Raw genomic sequence first — 24,648 nt, 5'->3', positions numbered from 1 at the left:
CCACGGGGAAAAAAAGCTGCCCTGATGAGTCACTGCTGCCCAGGTGCAGCCCTCCTGGGGGCTGCCCAGCTGCATTTAAGGTTTGTCATGTGATTTCTATGAAGGATAATGGAGTGGTGGGCTGGAGCTGGCTCACGCCAGCTCTCAAGAGCCGATTATGAGTATCTCTTCCCAGTGCTCAGTGCTGAGGTAGCTTACATTGGAGAGCCGGTTGTTAAACATTTGCCAGCACACCACTGGATAATGAGGTCAACTTCAGAGCCAGGAGTGTACATGTCTGCATATGGGTGCGGGATTTCCATGCATGTGTTAGTGTGCACTATTCCTGGGTTCCTGTGGCACCTGGGACACACCTGTGTGGCACTGTGATCCTGGTTGTGTGTGTTGGGAGGAGTGTGTCCCTGCACGTGGGTGCCCCAGAAGTCTGGTACATGGGGAAGGGATGTGCATGGAACTGGGTCGGTCTGTGTGCTTTGTGTATCTGGGGTGATATGACAGGGTGAGTCTGGAGGGTGGTGTGGTGACAATGCAACTGCCTGACCGTCTGTGGGGGACTAGGCCAGCACCTGAGACCAGAGACACACCTCTGAGCTCAGAGGACGCAGGGAGTGCTGAGACCCTGTGCGAAGCCTCACCTTTGCAGTGCCTCTGTCCTCAGGCACAACCATCTGCCAGTCTGGGAGGAAGTGGAATGTCCAGGTGGGCATAGGGCTCTCTGATCCCTCATGTGAGTTCTCTGTGTGTGCTGGGAACACCACAGAGGCCAGCACCAGGGGGCACTGTCCTCTCCCTTCCCCCTTACCCATGCAGGGGTGAACTATTTCCTTCACACCATCTCCTGATCCTCCCCCTCACCTCCCATCCACAGTGTGCTTTTGCTGTCTGCAGGGGGAAGGGAGAGTTCGGCTCCTGCAACACCCACAAGGCCAAGGGCCCCAGGAAAGGGGAGGGGCAAGATCATTACTCAATCAGCCTGGCCAGCTTCTTACCTCTGGGCTGGATGCCACCTCATGGGCATCCCTCCGAAGTGACATAGCCCCCTGCCCCTCGCCTCACTGACTGCCTCCAGCTGCTCCATCCCAGGGGACTTGGCTCCACTGCCGCATTGACCTTTGAGGCTCCAAATGAGGTCTCATCTCAGTCTCCCCACCAAGAAGTCCTGCAGGTCTCTTGCTCCAGGGAGGAATGGGTAGAGGGACCAGAGCTGTTTCTTCCCACCCGCTCTCTGCCCTGGCCCATAAGTCCAGAATAAGAAAAGCATGAAGACAGGACAGGTGAGAGGAGGTGTGGAGCGGCAGTCTTTCCTCCCTGTACTCTTCCGCCTCAGATCCCTTAACCCAGGCTGTGGCCTGGGGACCTGTGTGTTCTCACCCCTGGACCCACCCTCATCCCTCTTGCCTGGAGCCTTCTGCCACCCACTCGCCACCCGCAGTGGGTCTCTCTGCTCATCTCTCTGCCTCTGTTCCCAAGGCCGGCCCAAGCTCCCCAGCCCTAGAGGGATCTGCTGTGGGGAACATCCAGGGGACGGGATCCCTCAGTTCTTTGGAAATGTGTGCCCAGGAAGTTCTTCCTAAAGTTTAACCCAAGGTTCCTTTTGTTGCAGCCAGTGCCCAGCACCTCCCAGGCTGGAAGTTGGGTCTTCTTCCCACTCCAGCCAACACTCTCCTTCAGGTGAAGCTGGATCAGGTGGAGAAACAACCCAGCTCCAAAAACGAAAACAAAAGTCTTTGTTCATCCCCTACCCACCCTGCCCACCCCTGCCCCCAGCCACCACATAAACCCACAGGGCATTGGAGCCTTCATCCCAAAATGAGTCAGGGCCCTTCAGAGGGTTGAACTAGGGTGCAAGAATTCCCCTTCATGCCAAGCAAGGGTTCTATCTGATAGCAATCTCCATCTAGCCTCCTTGGGCCAAGGAGCAGGTTGGCCTCCCCAGTGGGAGGGGTCCGACCATCTGTGGGAGCTCAGCTGGCCTGGGTGTGCCTTTCGCCCTGGCCTCCTCTAACACCAAATTTCACTCTCCCTGCTTGACACTAAGGGAAGATCTGAGCAGAGCGCCTAAGTGTGGAGTTGGGTGCAAGAAGTGCTCAGGCCTGCTGAACCGGGCTCCGTGCCTGCCTCACAGTCTGCCCTCCACACCCACTTTCCAAGGAAGCAATGGGAATAGAAACTTACCCCTAGGTCTGAGGCCCCAGGGACCCTCACAGGGTACCAAGAGGCCAGCTCCAAATCTCCTGGCTCGTTCTTTCCACCCTCACACTCAAGGGAACAAGAAGACTTTCCCAGAGAGGAAGGAAGGGCTTAGGGGTCCCAGAGCCAAAGAAGATGCCTGGGAGAGTAGAGGCAGCAGTGGCCCAGCTGACCCCCAAGGACAGCCTGCTCCCCCACCCCTGCCCCCTGCGCTGCATATATTCTCTCCCCCTAAAATAGCATCTCTGGAGGGAGGTATGGGGGAGTTCTCAGTTCACCGTTCTCTCCTTCCCGCAGTGCGTTCACAGCTCTCTCGCTGTCTCTCACGACCTGGTTTCCCCGCCAGGCCCGTCTGCTCCGCCTCCACCCTCACCACCTCACCCTGCCAGGTGCCAGGACCTCTTGGCCAGAGAGGTGGCCTGCTCTCCATGGCCCATCACTTCCCACTTCCAAGCTGTGACTGTCACACCTTTCCCTCCCCTCTTTGGGACGGAAGCAAATTCAATCCACACAGTTTGAGCATCAAATGTGTCTGTGCGTCTGTGCTGCAGTCACTGGGGCAGGGGACAAAGGTGTCGCGCTGCCACGGTCCTGATCCTTTTCCTCCAGGATCCCATTGCCTGACACTCAGAGGCCTCTGACAGAGCTGGGAGTCCCTGGGGTTGCAGGAACGGGGGTCTACCTTTGCCCCCCCACACAGCCACAGTCTCACACTGGACCCGGATTTACCTCATGCCATTTTTAGAATCTCATTGCAAGCCCTTCTGCTGTATTGTGTGGCCTGCTTCCCATGTAGAATGGTCCATTGAGCTGGTTCCAGATTGGCAGGGGAGGTTCGGACCTTGGCCCTGGGAAATGCCCAGTCTGATGGGGAAGGCAGGACACAGACTGAGAACACTGGCAGAGACAACTCCCCAATTAGGTAGAGCTGGAGTCATTACAGCTGCCAGAGGGGCGCCAGGGAGAGGGTTCCTAGAGGAATAGAGAGTGGGGAAGGCTCTGAAGAAGGAAAGGTCAGGGCTCAGGTGTTTGGGGTTGAGGGAAGTGGGAAGCTAGAAAGAGGTGTCTGCCCAACCTGGACAGGGATGAGCCACAGCGGTGCATTTCCCCTGCCCAGGGCCCTGCGGTGGGGCTGACCTCCTGTCCCCTGCACTGTGGGAGTATTGGAGGCAAGTAAAGGGAAACTCGAAGTCCCCCCCAAGGGAATCGCCTCCCGCCTTGTTATTTCTGGCTCCATTTTCTTGGTCAAGAAGGGTGTCAGTGGTAATGCAAATTAGGAGGTGTTTGAGGTGCTGGCCGACACCCATCCTGTCCCCTCAGCCCTCCCCCTCCCCCATGCCCACATTCACATAGCCGAATGGGACATCTGTGAGATGCGCCTGGTGACTCTGCCCTTGGCTGAATTGGCATGCAGCATGGGTGAAGCTGTGGGCTGAGACTGGGTTCTCAGGGGCATCTGCCTCTGCTGCAAGGAAGGGCAGAAGCCAAGACGGCCTCTAGCTGATGCCCAGGTTCCCCCTGCGCAGCCCCTTCGTGCCCTCAGCCCTGCCAGACCCCTCCCTGGTCATTACATAGAGCCCCATGGCATCTACATGGCATCTGCATGAACAGTGAATGCACAAACCAGTAAGTGCCTCAAGCCAGAGCCCTCTCTGCCGGGCTGCGGTGTAAAGGGCACTGCTGGAGGCTCCTAAACAGCATGGCTCGCAGCCCTCTGCAGACATGGGTTGGCTCTCAGAAGGTAACTAGGGGGCACAGCCTTGAGCACCGAGAATGTCTCTGGGGTCAAAACAGAGAAAGTGGAGGAAGTGCAGGAATAGGGACAGGTGCTGGAGGATTTCACACATTTTCCCCACACTACCTGGCCACTGCCTCAGACACCTTGCTCGCCCCTTTCCAGCTAGGACCCCCTGGCCCTTGTGGTTCATCCTTATGTCTGACCTCTATTCTTCCTGTGGCTGCCAAAGTTGGTCTGTTCCTGTCCTTGCTGAGGGAGAAATGGGACTAGGGGAACTGTCCTGCTCTCCCTACCCTAAAAAGACATCACTGAGTGAGTCCCCGACCCACTCCATTCTTCATTAGTCCTAATCAGCTGGGTGAGGTGTTTCTGATTAACACGGCTGACTCACCCACACACCCCTCCCCTTGTTAGGATCCGATGCTCCCGACACACTCTGCCGCACACTTGTGCACGTACACACACCACCAGCTGCTGAAAGGAGCTGTTGCTGTGCTCAGCTGATCGCCTGACACAGCCTGCATGGGGACCCAGGCCAGGAGCACGGGTCTCCATGGCCTGGTAGCTCTGGCTGGGGAAACCCTGTGGGGAGAAGGGGCATAGCCAGAGAGACCGTGGGACACTGGCCTTTAATACAGCATGTGGTGATGCGCCCGAGGGGGCTTGTTCCCTGTGAAGTTGTCTTCCCCCACCTATGCATGTCTGGCTTTGGGAGAGTGAGTGGGTCCCCCATGTGTGTCTTTCCAGCCTCGACAGAGGTCTTCCTTCCCTCCCACTTGCTCCTGCCACAGTTTTCCCACACTCTTCCCCTTTCCAGGAGCCTAGAGACCCCTTTGCCTCTGCATTTTCTCAGCCCCAGTGCCCTGCCTCCCTGTCTCCACAGAGTAATGAGTAGCAAGTGTCCTTCCATGATCACAGTCCTTGAGAGAGAAGGGATGAGGACTGGCAGGGCTCCCTAGCCTTTTCCCAGCTCCCCATGCCATGTCCTCTCCTTTTGGTGGCGGGGGCAGGGGGGAGGATTAGAGGATTAAAGACTGGGGCACGCTAGCTTTCTCTCCTTCCCAGCATTCCCTCCCAGCCCCCAGCAACTTTCCGCCCTGCACCTGAGCCCTCTCCCAGGTCCCTAGAAATCAAGGAGACAAGCTGCCAGAACCTGCACCCTGTGTCCCCACACTCCCCCTCACCCTGGTGACAGGAGAATGTCCGGGTTGCAGGACACCTGGGTTCCCTCCCACCTTCAGACATGCGCAAGGACCAGCGGTGGTTACCTGGGTCATCCCCCTGCCTCTGCACTCTCATTCCCAGCCATCCTTTGCGCCTTTTCTCAACAGCAGGATTTCTTTTTGCCTCGTGTGTCCCTAAACCACCCTTATTCATTCATGCATGTCTCCTAAGTGCTTCCAAAGATCCAAAAGGCACCCAGGTCCAGAAACTTGGGTGCTGCCTTCCTCCATGGAGGTGGAGAAACAGCAGGGGGCACTATATGGGCACCCATGTGCCAAAGGTTCCAAAACCTTCTTTCCCAGGGCTGTGAACCTGTGTCACATAGGGACGGCTGGTCAAACTTCTCCTGGCACTGAGGACTTGGCTGTGGGCAGAATTGAGCTTGGATGAACTCTGAGAGGGCAGCATAGCTGTTAACTGCAACAGAGAACCCAGAGTGACTGGGAAGTCTTCCCACAGGCGTCTGGACTTTGGCATTGAATGGGAAGGCACATTTGCCCTGAGTCTAGAGCCGAACCTCACACCTTCAATGAGCAATTGCCTCTGTCCTTGTTTTGTTTTTAAGTGAACTATTGACCAAAAACGGCCACATGGAAGAGAAAGGCACCCAGTTGATGAACAAGTCACTGAAGCACTTTTTGCAGACATAGGGCATAGCCCCAGCTGCGACAGAAGTCATGGGTTCATGACCCAGCTCTGACCTTCCAGGCTGTGGGACTTCTGAGGCAGCTGCTGAGCCTGGAACCCAGCCCCTCCCCTGTTCTTAGACCCATGAGGACATGGAACACGGATGTTCTTCCTCTTTGAGGCCCCAGCCTGGTTCCTGACAAGCAGAAATCATTTGATGAAGACATAACTGTTACTGATAAACTCCAAGGCTTTAGAATCTCAACTGGCCAGACCTACTGGGTGGGAAATTCAAGAGGCCTGCTCGGGGCTAGGTGGCTGCTTTATATCTATCTATTCTAATGACTGCCATGCCACAAGTCATCTGCAACCACTTACATGTCTGCATCTCCAGAACTGCTCTGAATGTGGGTGCCCCATGCATCCCCTACTTGCCCAGTGTCTACCTCCCATGGTCATAGTCCCTTGAGACACACTTTCCAAGACCTCCTGCTACCAAGGGCTCTACTCGCCCCCTGCCCTGCCCCCAGCCACAGAGGGCACAGACTGAGCACAGATGGAACAGGTAAGTTTTATTTGGACTTTTAACTTGTTCAGAGAGCACAGGGGCCCCTACCTCCCCTCTCCAGGCCCCCTTCCCCATTTCCCCTCCCTGGGGATGCTCAGGGTACAAAGACATGTCCTTGGCCCCTTCCCCGCCTGACACACCCCTTCACTCCCCTGCTCTATGGAGGGGAGGGGTGCAGGGAGGTGGAGCCTGGAAGAGTTGGATAAGAGCGGGACATGCGCTGTCGGTAGCGGCCACTGCTCCCTGCCCGGAGCTGAGACCTGGGAGAGGCGCGCAGTGGAGCGGGGTGGATTCATCGTGGGGTGGCAGGCTTTCGCCGTAGAAGGCTCCCCACCTCAGCCCTGGGGACCCCCTGGCCTCCTGCATACCCGTCCTTCTGAGGGTACAACTCTGAGGTAGATTTCACAGAGGAAATGTAGGTGGGTGGGTGGAGTGTGGGAAGGGGTTAGCTCTTTTGAAGTTGATCTCCACAGCACCCTGGGCCTGTTCTCAGGTTCTGGCCTGGGAGGCAGGGGCTGGTGACACCCACCCAGCTAACAGAGGCTGAGTCACACAAGGGCTCCGGGGCACCTGTGGTGTCAGGGGCTCCAGTGGAGGGTTGAAGGGGTATCTGCCTTCACAATCTGTGCCTCAGTGCTAGGGGTGTCAGGAGGGCATGGGCCTGGGAGGCTGGCAGACAGTCCCCTGACCATAGGGGTGTCTGGCCCTGGCCCTCAGAGAAGACTCTTTATGCTAGATCTTCCCAGTCCTCCAGGATCCTCCCTCTCCTCTCCACCCCTCCCTATTCCCCAGAGTGGGCAGAACAGGGAAAGGAGGACAGGGCTGGCCTGTAGGGAATGTCAAGAAACAAGATATCTCCCTCCCCCAATGGGGGGCCATGCCATGAGCCCTAGGCTGGCCACAGGATGGAGGAACTGGGGTCAGTGCTCAGAGCAGGCTCTGAGACCCCAAAGACAGCCTGTGGGTGCTCCCCAGACAGAGCCCCATCTGAAAAAGACGGACATTTGGGGAGGGGTGCAGGAGCTCCTGGAGTCCTCTAACACCTTCCCCCCACCCCAGGCCCAAGCCTCCACCTTCCTGGATCCAACCCTGTTTAAGAACAGAAAGGCAGAAGGAGAGGCCTGGGAGGGGTATGCCATCCCCATCCCAGCCCAAGTCCCCACCTCCCAAGCAGAAACCAGGAGCATGGGGGGAGCCTCGACTGACCTCCCAGGAAGAGCCAGAGCTGAGTGGTGCCTGGACCAGGGAAGACGGCACGCACGTTGACTCGGTAGCAAGTGGAGGTATCTGGGGGTCGCAAGGGGCAGGGACCCCCCACGAAATTCATGCAGCATTCAAAGTGAGTGTTTGGGGGTGATAGGAGAGGACAGAGAAACAGCCAGTGGGTGGGGGTGGTGCCCTAGATCTTGCTGTTCTCCAGGTGGGAGTCAATGTGTTTGATGAGGGCATCATCCGGGTACCCGACAGGGAAACCCAGCTGGCAGAGGGGGCAGCTGCGGATGTCGGAGCCCACCGTCTCCATCAGCAACTGTGGGGAGAGAAGGAAGTCACTTATGGTCCCCAGCCCCCACCCATGATCCCCACATCCCAGCCTGCCCTGTCCCAGGACCCAGGGCAGGGAAGGCTGTGGCATGCAGGAGGGGTTCCGCCACCCTTTCTTCAGCACTGTCCTCCCCCACACCAGCTCAGTGTCCACCCACTTGCCCAGGGACAGGGTCCCCAGGAGGCAGGTATGAGAGAGTCACTGCTCAGCTTGCCAGGGCATCTGTGGTAATGAGGGAAACCAAGACCCAGACATGCCCCCAGCGTGACTAAGACACAGCTCCCGGATAACTCAAAGCAATGGACAATCCTAAACAAGGTACAACCCCAAAATAATTTTCTGTCTGGCTTTGGAGTATATTTTGGTCTTTCCAGGTTACAATGGGTGGCTTTGACATTCAGGGAACTCATTATTTCAGTGAAACGATTGAGCCCTCAGATAGGCTTCTGTCTTTCAGGACTGACAGAAAAGGGCAAGCGCTCTGAGGCCTGAAGGAGGGAGCTGGATAAACAGGCCTGTTCCTGTGTTGGCTGGTGGCCTGCTATGGTCAGTAGCCACCATCACCATAGCCAATATAATAGCAAATGCTTGAGCCAGGCACTGTGTTGACTGCTTTAGGCTCACCTCCTGCTTCTTAAGAACCCTATAAGGTAATCAGATACTATAATCATTATCCCCCTTTTGCAGATGAGAATATTGAGGATCAGAGAGGATAAGTAACTTGCACAAGGTCCCACAGCTATTAAGTGCTGGTGTTTGGAATCAAAGGCAGAACTGTCACTCACTCCAAAGACCATATCCTTATCCAAGGAAATGAACGAAATCTTAATGGGGCAGGCCCCAATTTCTGGTGACAGATGACCTCGGGAAAGGGAGGTGAAGGGACCTAGACTGTGGCCCGGACTTCAAGGAGGGTGAATAGTTTGTGCACTGACACCCGAAAGGGGCAGGGCCCCCAACGGAGGGTGAAGCTCTGGGGTCTCAATCTCAAGGTCCGGTCCAAGGTGGGCGGAACGCGGGCGCCCCACTCACGTTGATGGACGGCCAGGACTGCGCGTGCTCGGCGTGGACGTAGGCGGTGGCGGCTGGCGACTCCGGGATGGGGAAGCCCGCGCAGAAGGAGGCGCAGCGGATAGTGCCCACCTCCGGGCTGGGCGGGCTGGTGGGCACAGCCCACTCGTCCTCCTCCGACGGCTGCTTCTCGAAGCGCAGCCGGATGCCCTCGAAGGCGCGCCGCGGGCTGAGAGGCCTGCCGGGGCCGTAGAGCTCGCTGCCGTAGGCCCGGGGCTTGGGGAGCGTGGCCGCCTCGGCCTGCAGCCAGGGCGGGGAGGCGCCCATGTAGGCCGCGCCCTCCGCCAGCTCTGAGTAGCTGCGGCGGCCCTGGAAGCCGGCCTTCACGTGGTGGCTGGGCGGCTTGGCGTAGGCGCGCTCGGCCAGCGTCCTCTCGCCCGGCGGGGGCGGCGGCGGCGGCCGGGGCTGCGGGGCCGGGCAGCTGGGGGGCACCGGGGAACGGCGCTGCGGGCTGGGGGACTGGCACGGCGGCGGCACCGGCGAGCGGCGCTGCGGGACGGGCGACGGGCAGGAGGGCGAGGCCGGAGAGCGGCGCTGCTGCGGCGAGGGGCACGGGGGCACGGGAGAGCGGCGCTGGGGGACGGGGGACTGGCACGGGGGGCAAGGGGGAGCCGCTCGGGCAGGCGGGGAGGGGGAGGGGCACTGGGGGGCCGGCGAGTGGCGCTGTGACAGCGGCGAATGCCTCTGGCCTGGAAAAGAAACGGGGACGGGGTCGGGGGACAAAGGTGCAGAGAGAAGACCTCAGAACTGGAGTGCCAGGGGCTTGCCCGGACCCATGCCCACCAACTCCAGGCCACAGGAAAGGAAATAAAGGGTGGTTCCCAGGACCAAGATGGTTGCCATGGCTACCGGCTCCTTCCCCCGGTCCCGCCGCGGCCTCCCCTGCCCTGCCCCATCTCACCGCCACTCCGGGCCTGCTCCTGTAACAGAGTCCTCAAGATTCTCCCCTGTAGGGAACTCAACTCCCGAAGCCGGCCCAGCTCCTCTGTCAGCTCGGTGTAGGCCAGCGCCAAATTCACCCTGAAGTCAGAGGGCAGTGGGGAAGACAAGAAGGGCAGTGAGTCTACCGTCCCACCTGTGGAGGAGGAAGAACTGGCTCTGCCCCAGCATCTGGCCCCACCATGCTCCCTCCCACCCGCAGGGTGCTCCTACCCCAACTGCAGAAATCCTCCCTACCTTTAAGGTCCAGCTCAAAAGCCACCTCTTCCAGGGAGCCTCCCTCTGCATGCTGAGACCCATTCCCTGGGCTAGGGCAGTGGTTCCCAGCCTAAGTGCAGGGACAGGGAGCCGAGAGATTCCAAATCCCTGAATCCCTGCATGCATCAGGCACTGTCCGTGGCCTGAACACAGCTCATACAGGTATGTGTGAATGTTTTTCTAATCTGTGCAAAAGCTGTGATGATGAATTAAAGCATGGATTCATTAAAAAGCTGTACTGAATTTATAGTAGCTTTTGTCACTGTGAATTTTTTCAAACAGTGCATACTAAAAGTGTTGTAAGTATAATCAGTGTACTGGGAGTGGGATCCATGAAGAGTCCTCACCTTTGAAAAGGTTGGGGACCCTGCTGCATAGAATAGCTCGTTCCATAAGTGAAGATGGTTTCCTGGCTGGTGGAGGTGCTAACTGATAAACTTAACCCCAAGCCAACCCAATTCCATGTCCACTGCACCTGGCTCGACCTCAAAGCTGCCTCTGGGCTCTTTTCAGCCTTGCCCCTCCCAGGACCTCCTTGCTGTACAGCTCCACCAGGGCCTTAACACTGAGATCTTTGTGAACAGCTGCTGTACACTGCACACTTGCAGGGAGTGCCAGTCACACCGGGCACTTCTCAAAGGCTGCCTTGTTCTAGAACTTTATGGGGAGTTCCTTGATGGTGAGGATTATGTCATTGTATTTATATTCCCAGCACCTTGTCCAGGGCGTGGAAACCAGCAGATGATCAGTAAGTGGATAAGGCATTTGAGCCTCTCCCTCTATTTTTCTCTCTCTCCCTTTCTTCCTCCCTGCTTCCTGTTCAGGCATCTTGGGCACCCACCCTGATGGAGCTGGAACAGACTTGGCAAGGAACCTCACCCACTTCCTTTTCCCCTCCTTTCTAGGTCATTTGCAACCCAGAAGCATGGAAGGTCATCACTCCACTGCTCTCTGCCTTCTCCCCCTGTGGCCTGCGCGGCCCCAGGAGCCCTCCCTGACCTTATGGGAGGCTCTGCCATGCCCTTGGGCCCTGCCTTCATCACTGTTCTGAGTGTGGACAGAGCTTTGAATCTCCCTGAAGGCAGAGATTTGGGTTTCTTTGGCTCTCCCCACCTCCAACTCCAGAAGGGACTCAGGAACTTAGTGGAAGCTAGAGCTGGGAGAAAATACCAGGTGTCACTCCACACAGATCTCCTCCCAGGGGAGGTCTTGTCCCAGGACAGAGAGGTCAAGGGGGCCCAAGTTCTAAAGCCTGGAGGGCCCTATCCCCATCCCATAGTGATGGACATGTGGATGAGAGAGTGTGAAGACAGGTGTGAGGCCAGGCTGATGAATGAGGAAAGGGGTGAATGAGCGTAGAGGGGTGTGTGTGTGTGTGTGTGTGTGTGTCTAACCCTAAAGGAGAGGAGGGGAAGTCGTGAGGTTAGGGCTTCAGAGGGCAGGAAAAGAGAAGTGGAGAGGGCAGATGACTAGGCTCCCTGCTCCGCTCACTGGCTCTCTCTTACTAATCCTGGGGCCGAAACTGCCCCTCCCACAAGACTATTTTTAACCCATTTGGGCCAAAGCCAAATTACTGCAAATGGGCCAGGTCTCTGGGAGACAGCCCTCTTCTTAGGGAGGGAGAGTCCTCGCCACCCATCTGATGGTGAGCAGGGCTGGACAGGCAGAGAGTCCTAGAAGCTGCTGCTGAGACCCTGCGGCCTCCATCTCATCACATCTCAGCCCTTGTTTTTGTTAAATGTGTCCTGTGCCCCCTCACCCTCAGCTCATGGGTCTGTGGGAAGAAATGGCCTCTCCCCCATCAGACTGGGAGGTCCAGGTGTGTCCCACATCAAATTGGGGACTCTCCAAGGGAAGGCTCCCCCTCCAGACCGAGGACATCTGTGGGCAGGAGCTCTGTATCCCCCATCAGACTAGGGGCTTTTGGAGGGCAGGATCATGCTATCTCCTTGACAGCAGGGGTAGGAGAGGGCTCTGGGCAGGGCACAGACAGTGTGTGGTCCTCTATCCACACAGCCAAAGCTTCTCTCTCCATCCACTTTCACTGCTGTATCTCAGGCGACAGATACAGGTCGTTGTCTTCACACCCCTTCTCAGAGATCTCACCTGCCACACTCAGTTCCCAGGCCCCTGTCACTCCCCTGCTTGCCTCCCTCCCCTTGTCAGGAGCTACTCCAGTTTCTACCACCCAGCCCCTGGCATCCTTCTCACAGTGAAACAGACAGGGTGGCCAAAAATGGAAGGAAGAAGCCCCTGGCCCAGAATGCCCAGTCCCTCTCCCAGCTCTGCCCCCTGGGGCCTGAGGCAGGGAGGTTCTGTCCACTCAGAACTTCAGGCAACCCTCACAAAGACTGCTAAGTCCCATGCAAGGTGATTGACCTGACCTCCTCCTGATGCCCCATGGCCTTTTGGGACCTCCCCCTTCATTGAGTGTCTCTCTCCATCTCAAGATGCACAGGCCTGGGCCGCTGAAGATGCTAACGACCTGGATGACTCACTGAAAACACTGCCAATTCAGTGGAAAAAAAAATCTCAACTTCACAACACAACCAAGAGTCGCACACGTGCACCGAAATACACATTCCATTTCCTGGCTTCCTGGCCCACACCTGAGCGCTTTTTCACCATCATGACTCTTTGGGAAGAATGGGTCAGGTAAATGGCAGCAGATGGCTGCATTTGGATGCTGCTTTATTGTTTACATGATAGGAGAAAGTTCTGAGTCTTTCAGAACCTAGGAGGCACCCAGAGAGAAAAGAATCAGATGATCTGTATGAGTGCTCACCCCAGGCCAGGCACTCTGCTGAAAACTTTATTCATCTCCACAACCCTACGACATTGCCACTGTTACCTTCATTTTAGGGATGAGAAAACTGAGGCTTACAGAGGTTAAGTTACTTGACCAAAATCACAAAGCCTACTAGTAATGGAGTTGCTGGGATGGGAGCTCTGCCCCCTAGACTCCAAAGTCCAGGCTACTGACCATTATGCTATACTGTCCCCCAAAGAATCGGGAAGGAGTGGAGAGGAAAGGCAAGGCAGCAGCAGAAGGGAAAGACAAAGAGGAGGCGGGGACTGGGGACGTTGGCAGTGGCCTGGAAGCCCTGAGAATCACCACCCATTCCCTGGGGGTGATAGGCACATGTGGAAATGGAAGATCAGAGCAATTAAGAGGCTGGCTCAAGGTCACAGAGTGGCAGTGCCACACAGCAGATTCAAACGCAGGTTCTTGGCACCTCAACCTGCCAAGCTGGCAACTTCAGAGGTGCCAGAGAGCAAATGGCAGAGCTGGCATGAAGGAGGGCCCCCTGGGCTGCGAATATTCCATCCTTCACATCCTTTCATTCAGTCTTTCCATGAATAATTCACGGATCTCACAAACTTTTCCGGAAACGATAATCATCATTGTACTGTTAAAGCAACTGAGATCAGTAAGGTCTGTGACCTAACCGACCTCCTCTGTGAAAGGCCTCTTTCTGCCCAAACCAGCTGCAAGACACTTGAGATCTCGCATGCTCGGTGCTGCCCTGGAGCCAGGTGAGGATGCCTCAGGGTCAGAATTCAGGTTAGTGCGGTGTCACGGTGTCACGGCATGAGAACTGGGGACGGCCTTGAGGACAGGATTAAAGGAGCCAGCGTCAGACTAAGAGTGGGGTTGATGTAGCACATGGCCAAAATTATGGACAGAGTTGAGGGTCAGGATCAGGGATAGGGTTAGAGTCAGGGATGGGAGCAGTAAAAGGGTTAGTATTAGGGTTAGGTTTAGAGCTGTTCATCTGGTCAGCATCATCGTCTGATACAGAATTGGGAGGAAAACAGAAATCCAACCTTCCTGGACCCTTCCATCCTTGCTTGAAGCTGCCCCCAGCTGCCCCAGCCACCTCACCCCTGTGGGTGAATTTAGGGACCAAACTTTCCACCACCCACAGGCACACCCAGCATCAGTCTTCCCGCCCGACCCTCAGGGAGGGGACCACAGGCACCGGGCCGTGGAGCGGACTTGAGGTTGCGGGCCAGTGGGGAGGAGGAAGTTGCTTTGCAACAACCCAGTGCTCCACCACTTCCTTTCGGCGCCTTTAGCCCCTTCACTCTCCTCGACCAGCTATGACTGGTGGGGTCCCCAGAGCCTAGCTCTTCGTGGCAGCCCCTGCCACCAATCCACCAGAGCTGACATCCCGGGTCTAGAAAGCTTCCCAGACGCAGCTGATTGGAGCAGCTCAGGGGTAGGCCTGGAAACCAGAGTTCCCACATAGGTGGGGTGCCCAGAGATCCCAGTTGGCCTAGGACTGTCCCGGTTCACACTAGTTGCCCCAGCATAATTCTCAATAGTGCCCCCTTTCACTTTCAAAAGTGATCCAGTCTGGTCAACAAATCACACAGTTGTCCCTCATATAAGGGCCTTCTACCTGAAGAAGAACCTGAACCAGAAACACACCACAGAGGCGCCATCACCCCATCTGCTCAGGACCCACTTGGCATCTGCACTGAACTTCTTACTGAACTTCTCAGATTACTTCACTTCTCTGCACTTCAGTTTGCTCATCTGTAAACGGGGGATGATACCTACATCGCGTTTGTGAGAATGAAATGAGATTTTGTAGGTAAATTGCTCACATAGTGTCTGGCATGGACAAAAAAAGTTCAGGGGAGTGCCTAGGAGACAGGTGGAGAAAGGGGGATACTTGTTTTGAGACTTTTCTTGGAGACACCAGCCTAGTGGCTTCAGTTTAAGGAGGGAAGATAGGCGTTTCCCATCGAGGGAGAGGGCGTGGGCACGAGCTGCCCCCTACCCTGCTGGCAGGCAAAGCACCAAGGACTAGGGCTGAAAGCCCACGCATCCCTCAGACCCACCTAGAGCCCTTCACCAGCCTCTGGGAGCCCCCGAGGCTGCAAGTGCTCAGGGGTTAACTCCGGTGAGTGCAGCGCGGGTGCCCTGGCCAAAGGAGACTTGAAAGAAAGGAAGTAGGGAGGGTGAGAAGCGTGAAGAGGGAGGCCCTGGGCCTGCTGGTTCTGGGGCATGAGGCTACGCTCAGGGTATGCAGGGGTCTCCGACTTCCGTCCTGACCCACCCCATGCTGCCCTTGACCTCCGTGCAGAGTTTCCATCCTCTCTCTCGAGTTCACACTTCTTCCCACCACTAACCGCAGCCCACGCAGAGGCTTGTGGGTGGAGAGAGGGGTTGGGGGGAGGTGGTGCGGAAAAGGGCCCGGGCTGCAGCGCTGAGCCCCCAACGTTGGGAAGAAAGAAAGGCCTATAGTTTTTTCCTTATTGCCCATACTGAGTCCCCATCTTCTCCCAGATGGACCCTGCACAGATGAGCCCACCCTTACTGGGCCCCCATTCCCCTCACAGACCCCCTGTCCCCTCAGAGCCCTTATCCCCCTCAAGGAGTCCCCTCCTAATTTCCCCTCCCCCTCAGCATGGCCACAGCCTCCAAAAGGTCCCACTCTGGAACCCCAGGCTGGGGAGCTGGGCCCACAGAGAAAGGGGCTGTGGGTGCTGCACCTCCCACCTGGGCTGAGACCCCCCCAAGGGGTCTTTACCTCCCTATGTATCCTCAGGAGCAGGGTGGGCTCTGCTCCCACTGCCTCCCTCATCACTGCCTTTGGCCTCTGCGTGACCCCCAGTGGCTCTTCCTCTGGGGCAATTTGTCTCCCTGGGCTCTGTCCCCAGGAGCTGGGCTCACCAAACCATGGGTTTCCCAGGGGGTCAGACCTGGAGGGGAGTAGTCTGGCTCAGTCTGGTCTGGGTGTCTGTTTGCATGGGAACGTTAATGGCCAGAACTTGTGGGCCAAGGGCTGGGAAGGAAGGGACTGGGAAACCCTGGGGCTGGGGCTAGGACCCAGGGAAGGGAATCAATAGAGAGGGGGATGGGGGCGGTTAACCTTGAGGACTCCCGCAATAAAACTGGCTGCCCTGGAGGTGTCTAGACCAAGACAGGGGGGCATACATACATACATACAGAATTCACCATACAGAAGACTCCGCCTGAGAGTGGGCTGAACTCAGGAATTGTATGTCCCCCTCCTCAGCCTTCACATCCTGGTCCTCCTCACCCCAATCACACCACCAACCTGGGTCACCCAGCCTTGACACTCACTCCACTCCCGGAAAAGCCTACTTGTAAAATTCCGACCAGCCTGGAAAGTCAGGCGGAAACAGAAGGAAGAAGGGCGCTAGTGGGGAAAGAGGAGCTGAAAGCAAGTGACTGAGGCTTCTTTGGGTGGGAGAACAGGGGAGGGAGCACTCGGGAAGCAGCCTATTACCAAAAGGAGCTGAGTTTATAAGAAAATAAAACTACCGGGGGAGTGAGGACTTCCTCTGAGAATTAACGCTTGCCAAACTAGGGCTGTCCAGAGATGCTCGCTCGGCCTGAAAGGAAGCGTGTGGCTGGGCAGCAGGGCCTGGCTGGCTCCAGATGCAGAGATCTGGGAGGCTGGAGGCAGAGCTGAATCAGAGGGAAGGAGGGGAGGAGCCATGAGGTGGCCTCTGGTAAGCCTGTGGGGCCAGTCCCCAAGCAGAGCCCAGCTCCCTCCAGCCAAAGGGCCTGAGAAGGGCAGGCGCCTTGGGAGAGAGAGAGGGAAGGGGATACTCTTGTCCGAATGGGCAGCGTGGATGGTACGGCCTCCTAGCCCCTTATGGGGTGGGCTTCCTTTCACTCATAAAATACAACCCTGGCCCCTGGGAGCCACTGCCCCTTCTCTGCCTCTACCCACCGCCTCTCCTATCTCCCAGCATTGACTGGCCCCTGAGCCTGTGGAATCCAGAGAGGTAGAGTCCAAGCCAGTAAAGAAACCCTGGGATTCAAAGCCTGGGATTCAAAGCCTGAAGAGCCAGACTCTAGCCCCACCAAAATGTCCTCCCTTGGAGTTATACCAATTCAGGGAGATTCACTGCTGGTTTGATAAGAGGAGACTGGGTTCAGTGACCCACGAAGGGCCCTACAGCATGACTTCTGGGGCAAGCTAGGATTGGAGAATGTGTGTGTGTGTGTGTGTGTGTGTGTGTGTGTGTTCCAGGTCTGGGCACATGGGCTACGATGGGCCCCAAGCCCCAGCCACAAGCTAGGGTGGACCCTCTCCACAAAGGCCTAGCTGAGGGGTGCCACCCACCAGTCCCACAAACTGTGTTCTCACAACCTCCCCAGCTATCACAGCTCCACCCAAGCCCTCACCCTAAGGTGGAGAGGTAGGCAAGGGGTATCCCCAGTTGGCCAGAGCCTGGGAGGAAGATGAGGAAGAAGCCTGCTGGGCAGGAGACCTCTGGAGCCCCGGAGCTGGGTATGCTGTGCATTGGGGGGTTGGTTCCTGCCCCTCTCTGGGCCTCAGTCTTCTCCTCCAATTAGAGTAGGGAGTCTGTGCCACACAGCTCATCTTAGGGGAGAGGACTTAGGCGGAAAGAGGTTTGAGCTCTGTTTCTCAGAAAGTGGGAGAGGGTGAGTTCAGTGCGGATGTGGAAGGCACCAGGTTCCACTGTTGCCGGGTGGCTGCTCACTCCTCCCTTGCTGCCCAGTGCCCCCCGGAGGCCCCAACACTGGGTCCCCCACCAACACAGCTCCCTTGCCACTCTCTGCTGCCCCCTTCTTGGTAGGATTCCAAGGGAGCACCTCAGCAGAGCAGATTCACCCACCCCATGGCTATGTGAACCCAAGGAAGCCTCTCCGGTCGGTAAGCCTCAGGCTTCTCTCTCCTGAGATCAGCAGACAAGGCCTAACAAATCCCGAGAAACACCACCTCCCTCTTCCTCACTACGGAGGGGAGGGCAAGCCCAACCGACTGGGCCTTGTCACTGCAATAGAAAATGGGGCCCTACGGAGGCCCAAAAGCTCAGCAGGGGACGTTACACTGGACACAGCGACAAAAGAGCCGAGTGTCACTTAGCCCCAGCATCTCCAGAAGATACAGGCTTGGGCCCCAGAGGAAAGCAAAGGGAATGTCCCAGATCCCACTCAAGAACCACACCTCCCAGGAGTCGAGACTAGCCGGACCAAGATGGAGAAACCCCATTCTCTACTAAAAATAAAATTTAAAAAATTAGTTAGGCGTGGTGGTGTATGCCTGTAATCCCAGCTACTCGGGAGGCTGAGGCAGGAGAGTTGCTTGAACCCGGGAGGCAGAGGTTGCGGCGAGCCAAGATCACACCATTGCACTTCAGGTTGGGCAATAAGAGCAAAACCTCCGTCTCAAAAAAAAAAAAAAAAAAAGAACCCCACCTCCTTCCTATGAAGGATGCACACAGAGCAACAGCAGCCCAGATACCACACCCCTGAGGGCTGGGTGGGGAGGTCTCCCAAATATCACGGAGGGACGAAAGGCAAACCTAGGGGGCCCAGGGTTACCAATGTGACTTACTGATCGTCCCCAACTCTTTTCACCCATGCCATGTCCCTCTCCGACTGGTTGGAGGCCAGATCCTAAGGAAGAAGATGGAGAGGTCAGAACCCAAGCTCACCCCTGCCAGGGCCCTTCTCTACTGTTCCCTGGGCCAGTCTGCACACAGTGGGGAAGGTCCAGCCCTGGACCTCCAGAAGCTATTCCAGGCCCCTGCATTTACCTGGGCCCGGGTCTCCTGCAGCTGCTTCAGCTCCCCCTGCAGCCGCTCGCACTCTGCCTGGAGCTGCTCCTCCCGGAGCTGAGCCCCCCGGGCCTCTCCCTGCGCAGCCTCCAAAGCCTCTTCTAGCCGCCGCCGCTCCAGGTCACTCACACTGGGTGTGGGGCCCGGCCAGCCTGCTGTCGGTGGACAGGACAACGTCAGGTGGGCTCAGCTGCCTCCTCCAGCTCCCAGAGCCACACAGAATGAAACAGGGGAGGATGCAGCATGGGGGATTCAAGAGAGAAGCCAGGACAACTAGCCAAGGAGGGATGACCGCGACAAGGGCAGCGAGGAAAGATGGGCTGAGCCTCATTTCTAATCTTCCTGGAGGCCAGGAAAAAAATAAGATGGGCTCTTGAAGGCTTTACTGGCCAGACTCAAGTCTAGAGCTTCTGCAGGGGCCTCTCCTAGTCACAGCCAGAGACGGGGCAGGGGGACTCTGGGTGGGGGCGCCCTCTGCTGGCAGGCACAGGAATTGCAATGAGGTGATCAGGAATGCCCGAGTTAAAAGGGGAGAAATTAGGGTAACAGTGCGGTGAGGTGAGGGGACAGCAGGTAAGGGAGGATGGGGTGATTATGGAGAAATAGATTATATTACAAATGGGATGGTAAGTAAGCGGGAGGTGTCTAGGAATGTTGAAATGGGGGTTGGGGACTAGGAGGTAAGTCGGGGTCACTGAGATCTCACCATGACTCAAGCCAGATCCCCCTCTCAGTGCCAAGTAGTGCAGGTCTAAATCAGCGCAGGGCGGCGCGGGGGCTGGCGGCGGGCTCAGGTTGGAGAAGGCTGCATCCCGGAGGCCTTGCTGTTGCCGCAGCTGCTGCTCCAAACCACAGATCTGGCGCAGGTGTGTCTCCACCAGGGCCCTCTGGAGAGAGAGACTGAGGTGAGGGTCTGCACAGGCCCAGGACTTCCCCATGTCTGGAGAGTCATCACCCCAAACTACAGCAGAGGCCCCAGATCACATGTCCCAAGCCTACTCTCCAAGTGGCTGTGAGTGCGAAGTCTCATCTCAGCCACCTCTATGCAGCTGTTGAGGGCTGTTGCCCCTGGCTAGGTCAAGTTAATGCCCCTGCTCTGTCATTAACATACAGGGACACTTAAAAGAACACTCAGCCCCCCTGTTTGGAGGCCAACCCCCCTCAGGAGCATCAGAACTTGCATTTGCATACGTGACAAGAGCTTCTGGGCTTCACACACCTGTTCCATAAAATGTGGATAACAGTCCCACACTCATCTCTTAGGGTTGTTTTGAGATTTAAAATGAGCTAGTGTATGCCAGGTGAAAAGAACAATGCCTGGCACACCCTGAGTGCCACATAAATATCTGTGATTATGAAGGCAAAGCATCTATATATGAATGCCCCACTACCCTCACTACAGCCTGGTGAGGGTGTTAATATTTGCCCCACTTTTCAGAGGAGGGATGGAGGCTACATGACTTAACTGAGGTCATGGCTTGGGGTTGGCTGAGACCATGTCTCCTGATTTTTGTTTTGTTTTGTTTTGTTTTTGGAGACAGTGTCTGGCTCTGTCACTCCGGCTGGAGTGCAGTGGCTCGATCTTGGCTCACCAAAGCTTCCACCTCCTGGGCTAAAGCGATCCTCCCGCCTCAGCTCCCTGAGTAGCTGGGACCACAGGTATGCACCACCACGCCTGGCTAACTTCTTTTTTGTATTTTTTGTAGAGATAGGGTTTTGCTATGTTGCCCAGGCTGGTCTCAAACTCCCTGACCTCTCAAAGTGCTGGGATTACAGCCATGAGCCACCATGCCTGGCCTGTCTCTTGATTTTGACCTGCTCATCGGCACAGCCACACCCTGACTCAGAAGCACACCCAAGCGCAGGCCCATTCTAGCAGTCACACGCTCCTGGTCACCTCTGCCCTCACCCTCACAGCCTCCCAGGGGCGGTGCTCATGGGCACAGGGTCACCCCAGCGTGACAGCCAGGCATACACACAGAGACAGAGGTTCCCACAGGGCCACTGCATGCCCAGGATGCACACAAGTCACTGCAACATGGATAGCACACGCAGTCTCCCTCACAAGGGCAAACGGGCGGGCACTCACAGATATACATGAACACAAGCAGGGCACATACAAGTGGTGTGTGACACATGGGATTGCACACTGTCACAGGCTGGAATCCTCACACACAGAACTAAATGCACACATGCACACACACAACCAGCACAATCCAACGCAACATCCTCAAGCACCCCTGGCTCCCCAGGCCTCACCATCTCCCCCAGCTCCGTCTCCAAGTCACTCTTCTCCACGCAGAGTTTCTCATAGGCCTGGATCATCTCTCCAAGCTGTTCTTCCTGCTCCTTGTTCTTCTGTAACTGGATGAGGCCCAGAGGGCCCCACCACAGGGTCAGTCCCACACTGGACTTGGGGCTGGGAAGCTCACTGTACCTCCCCACTCCCACTCCCAGCACCCTAGGGAGGTGCAGGAGGAGCTGCAGCTGGTCTTAGGGAGGACCTGGCCATCTCTAATCAAAGGGGCAGAGGCTAGATCCTGGGGGGTATGGAGGGAAGGGTATCAGAAACAGACTGGAGCAAGATGCTCAGGGGGTGTGCCCAGCCTGGGAGGCTCACCTCGTGCTGGAACTGGTTGAGCCGTTGCTGCAGGCTGACCTTCTCCACCTCCAGCAGGGAGCCATCCTTGATTTCATACAGAGAAAAGCCATGCTCCTCTCCAAAGTCACTGATCAGTGGGTACTGCGGGTGGGGTAGGGCTTCAGGAGAGCGGGTTCCCGGGTGCCCAGCCCAGACCTCAGCCTGGCTGTGCCCCCAACCCCACAACCTGCCTCAGACCCTTGACCCTCCTTCTCCTTGGCTAGTGGGATCCCAGTTCCCATGGGCCTGCAGCCATCTCCCACCCACCAGATCTGTTTTAGATCCCAGATCCAGCCCTTCCGAAGCCGACAGGGGACAGTCCGCACCCAGAACAGCCACGTCTCTCATGGGAGACCCTCAAGTTCCCAAGAGTCTGCACAGTGACCCCTCTTTTGAATCCCTGGTATCTGCCAGATTCCCAGTACCGCTCCCCACCCCACACACACTGTCAGGCGCGCCCTCCTCTCCAAGTTCTGACCTTGATCTCATAGACTTTGAGGCGGCGTCGGAGGGTGGCGTTCTCCCTCTCCAGGCCCCCCAGCCGTTCCTTGATGTCTCCGTAAGCCGTGATGAGGGCAAAGTGGGAGGCAGAGCACATGTCGTCCCCAAGCGAGGGGTCTCCAGGACCGTCTAGCCACACTTCACTGGGCCCCAGGGCCTCCTGCGTCAGTATGCTGATGTCGTCCTCGAACATAGACTCCATGGTGAGGGCCGGGCCACGGCCCACACGGGGCCTCCTGGGAGAGCAGGAGCAACCGTGGACAGGGCCGTCTGTCTAGGGTTTGTCCCTGGTACCCCTCTCCCTGGCTCTGCACGCCCTGGGGCCGGCTGAAATGCAACTCAAAAGCTTCCTGCCCCGAGCTCAGCGGGGACTCCCATGGCCCCTTCCCAGACTCCTCAGCCCCATCCTCTCTGCCGCCTTGGGGAAAACGGACTGGAACCAGGTGAAGACCCCGCTGCCAGGGTGTTGACAAGTAGGGACAAGTAAACCAGGCCGGCAGCAGGGACAGGCTCCTGCCAGAACCCAGGGAGACCTGTGGATGGGAGAGGGCTGCCTTCCCAGCCGGGCCCGGCCCAGTCCTCAGCGCTTCTCCACCCCAGGCCTTACTTCCCCAAATACCTCGCCGCCAAGCTCCTCAGCCTGGGCCTTTGGCACCCCAGCTCCTCCCCAAGGAAGGCCCAGAGCTGCGCGAGGGTCGGCCCCTCCACAGTCGGCACGCCCTCGGCTGCACCCCCGCCCAACTTCCCCACTTCCTCCCGCAGGATCCCAGAGTTCAGGAAAAGGAAGCGCCTCCCCCGGGCGCACCGGGGTTGTGGCAGCCGTCCAGGACCCCCTGGCCCCTGACCTGGGACCCACAGGAAGTCCTTGGCTGAGTGTCACGGGGCGCAAACTGGGGAAGGGGGCCCAGGTGGAGGGGGACGCGAACGAATTCCCAAGGCCGGCTCAGGGTGCCCGCGCGCCGGGAAACAGGGAACCCTACGAGGGGGCAGGAATGACTCAGGCAGGAGTAGGCAGTGAGGGGGTGCGTGTGTACTTCTCGCGGGCCTGGTTATGAATGTGTGTCTGGGGTTGGCGTGTGGGGGGAGTGTGCGTCTGTGAATGAGTGTAGGTGTGTCAGTCAATGAGTGCCTTCAGGGTCGCAGGGGCGTCGGGACGGAGTGGGGCAGCGGTCGGGAGGCTGGTGTGTGTGCACGCGTGCGTGAGCGCGTGGGCAGGGTGGCACGTTGGGGCCGCGTGTCACGTGAGACGCGAGGGGACTGTCCGAGGTGTGTGCGCGCGCTGAAGCGTGTGTGCACCCCGGAGAGGGGGCTCGGCGGGGAGCTGTGAGTTCAGACAGCAGGGTCCCCAGATCCGGCTGCAGGAGCTTGGGATGCAAAGGGCTCCGGCGCAAGCTCCAATTCAATCCCCCGCCATCCCCCGCCACCCACAGGCCCATCTAAGTGCCAGGGAAACGCGAGTGACTGGGTCTGAGTAAGGAGTGTGTGCGCGCGTTTGTAAGGCCGGCCCCACCTTTAACCCTCTCCTTCCCACGCCATCCCCTCCCCCCAGCTCCGCGCGCCAGCGCTCACACCCCCAGACTCCCTCCCGCCCCGCTGCGCCCACCCCCCTGGCGGGGCTCTGTCCCCGAGGCCGCCCCACAAATGCCTCTTTCCTCCGCATTCCTCTCTGGGCCCAGCGCCCGGATGAGCGCAATGGAAGGGGGCTGGCGAAGGGGTGCGTGCCTCGGTCGGCCCGGGCCCCTCCTGCGGCCCCTTTAAGAGCCGCCCTTTAAACCCCTTTCGCTCGGCCGACAGAAATTGTCGCCCCTCCCTCTCGGGCATCGAGACCACTCAGCCCCCTTCCCCACAGCCGGCCGAGCCCGGGGCCCCCGGACACCCTCTCGGGGCCGGGGAAGGGGCTCCGGGGGTGGAGCGGCCTGAGAAGCGGCGGCGGAGGGGGACGCGAGGGGATGCGGAAGGCCGACGCCGGACCCCTTCCTTCCCAGCCATCCCGTGCGGCTGCCAGCCGCCCTCCCGCTGCCTCCTCCTGCCCACCCCGCGACCCCCGAGGCCCGACCCGAGCGCCGCTCCCCTCCCCCCGCCCTAGCCCCAGCCAGGGACTCACAGCTGCTGCCGGTTCCTGCTTGTAATCGCAGCTTACCCCCTCCGCCTGCTCCCTCCCCAAACGGGCACCAGTGCCCCCACCCCCCTGGCACCGCGCTCTGCTCCTCGCCCTGTCGCCGCCGCCGGGTCTCTCCCCACCCCCCACCCCTCCCCCCAACCCCCTCCCTCCCGCCCGCCCCGCTCCTCCTCCGCCGCCGCCGCCGCTCCGCCTCCTCCTCCCCGGCTGCTCCGGGTTTCTCCAGCTGGGAAGGCGCCCTGGACCCCGCCGCTGCCACCACCACGTGGTGACGGGCGGCGGCCCCCACGGTGCGGCCCCTCCTGGCAGCGCGCCCGGAGCCCACCGGCTCCCTGTGGCGCCCGCGGCCCGCGCTGGCGCCCCCTCCCCAACGCCTCCCGGCGCAGTGTGGCGTGGTGGCGTGTGTTGGGGGCGTCTGCGGTCAGTGCAGGGGCCGGACTGGCGCTTTGGTTGTTTTGGTTGTTTAGTTATGGGCTGTATATTTGGGGAGGAAACGGGGCTGTTTATTTGGATTTTTTTTTTTTTTTATCTTTGCGCTTTTGAGAAGGAAATCATTAGACCTACTCTTCGTTGCTCTTGGAAAAAGGGGCATTGCTGCGATAAATACATTGAACATAGGGTACAGAGAGATTAGAGTTAAAGCTGTAACTTCTTT

At 58.0% G+C, this 24,648-nt stretch overlaps 1 protein-coding gene and 1 long non-coding RNA gene across 6 annotated transcripts; one reads left to right on the top strand and one right to left on the bottom strand.

Moving 5' to 3' along the window:
* Nucleotides 1-850: 850 nt before the first annotated feature.
* On the top strand, nt 851-8,225 carry LOC117067134. Its single transcript, XR_004430616.1, has 3 exons — nt 851-1,274; nt 5,455-6,344; nt 7,407-8,225. It is a non-coding gene; the product is annotated as an uncharacterized LOC117067134 (long non-coding RNA).
* TBKBP1 (TBK1 binding protein 1) lies at nt 6,327-24,133 on the bottom strand. Of its 5 annotated transcripts, none has more exons than XM_033183280.1 (10): nt 23,979-24,133; nt 21,852-22,110; nt 21,353-21,475; nt 20,992-21,096; nt 19,439-19,619; nt 18,712-18,887; nt 18,510-18,571; nt 9,863-9,981; nt 8,923-9,650; nt 6,332-7,875 (listed from the first exon to the last, which is right to left on the bottom strand). In XM_033183280.1, exons 2-10 carry the CDS (start codon nt 22,074-22,076, stop codon nt 7,747-7,749), a joined length of 1,848 nt encoding a protein of 615 aa, XP_033039171.1. In that variant the 5' UTR covers nt 22,077-22,110; nt 23,979-24,133; the 3' UTR covers nt 6,332-7,746. The 5 variants fall into 5 exon arrangements, with proteins under 5 accessions (XP_033039172.1, XP_033039171.1, XP_033039175.1 ...); XM_033183284.1 differs by having other exon boundaries at nt 18,712-18,884; XM_033183285.1 differs by having other exon boundaries at nt 20,992-21,090.
* Between the last annotated feature and the right edge of the window lie 515 nt (nt 24,134-24,648).

Source organism: Trachypithecus francoisi, unplaced genomic scaffold (genome assembly GCF_009764315.1).
Source record: "Trachypithecus francoisi isolate TF-2019V2 unplaced genomic scaffold, Tfra_2.0 Lachesis_group20, whole genome shotgun sequence".
Classification (NCBI taxonomy): domain Eukaryota; kingdom Metazoa; phylum Chordata; class Mammalia; order Primates; family Cercopithecidae; genus Trachypithecus; species Trachypithecus francoisi.
The sequence above is the reverse complement of the archived record's forward strand: the minus strand, read 5'-3'. Positions and strand labels throughout refer to the sequence as shown.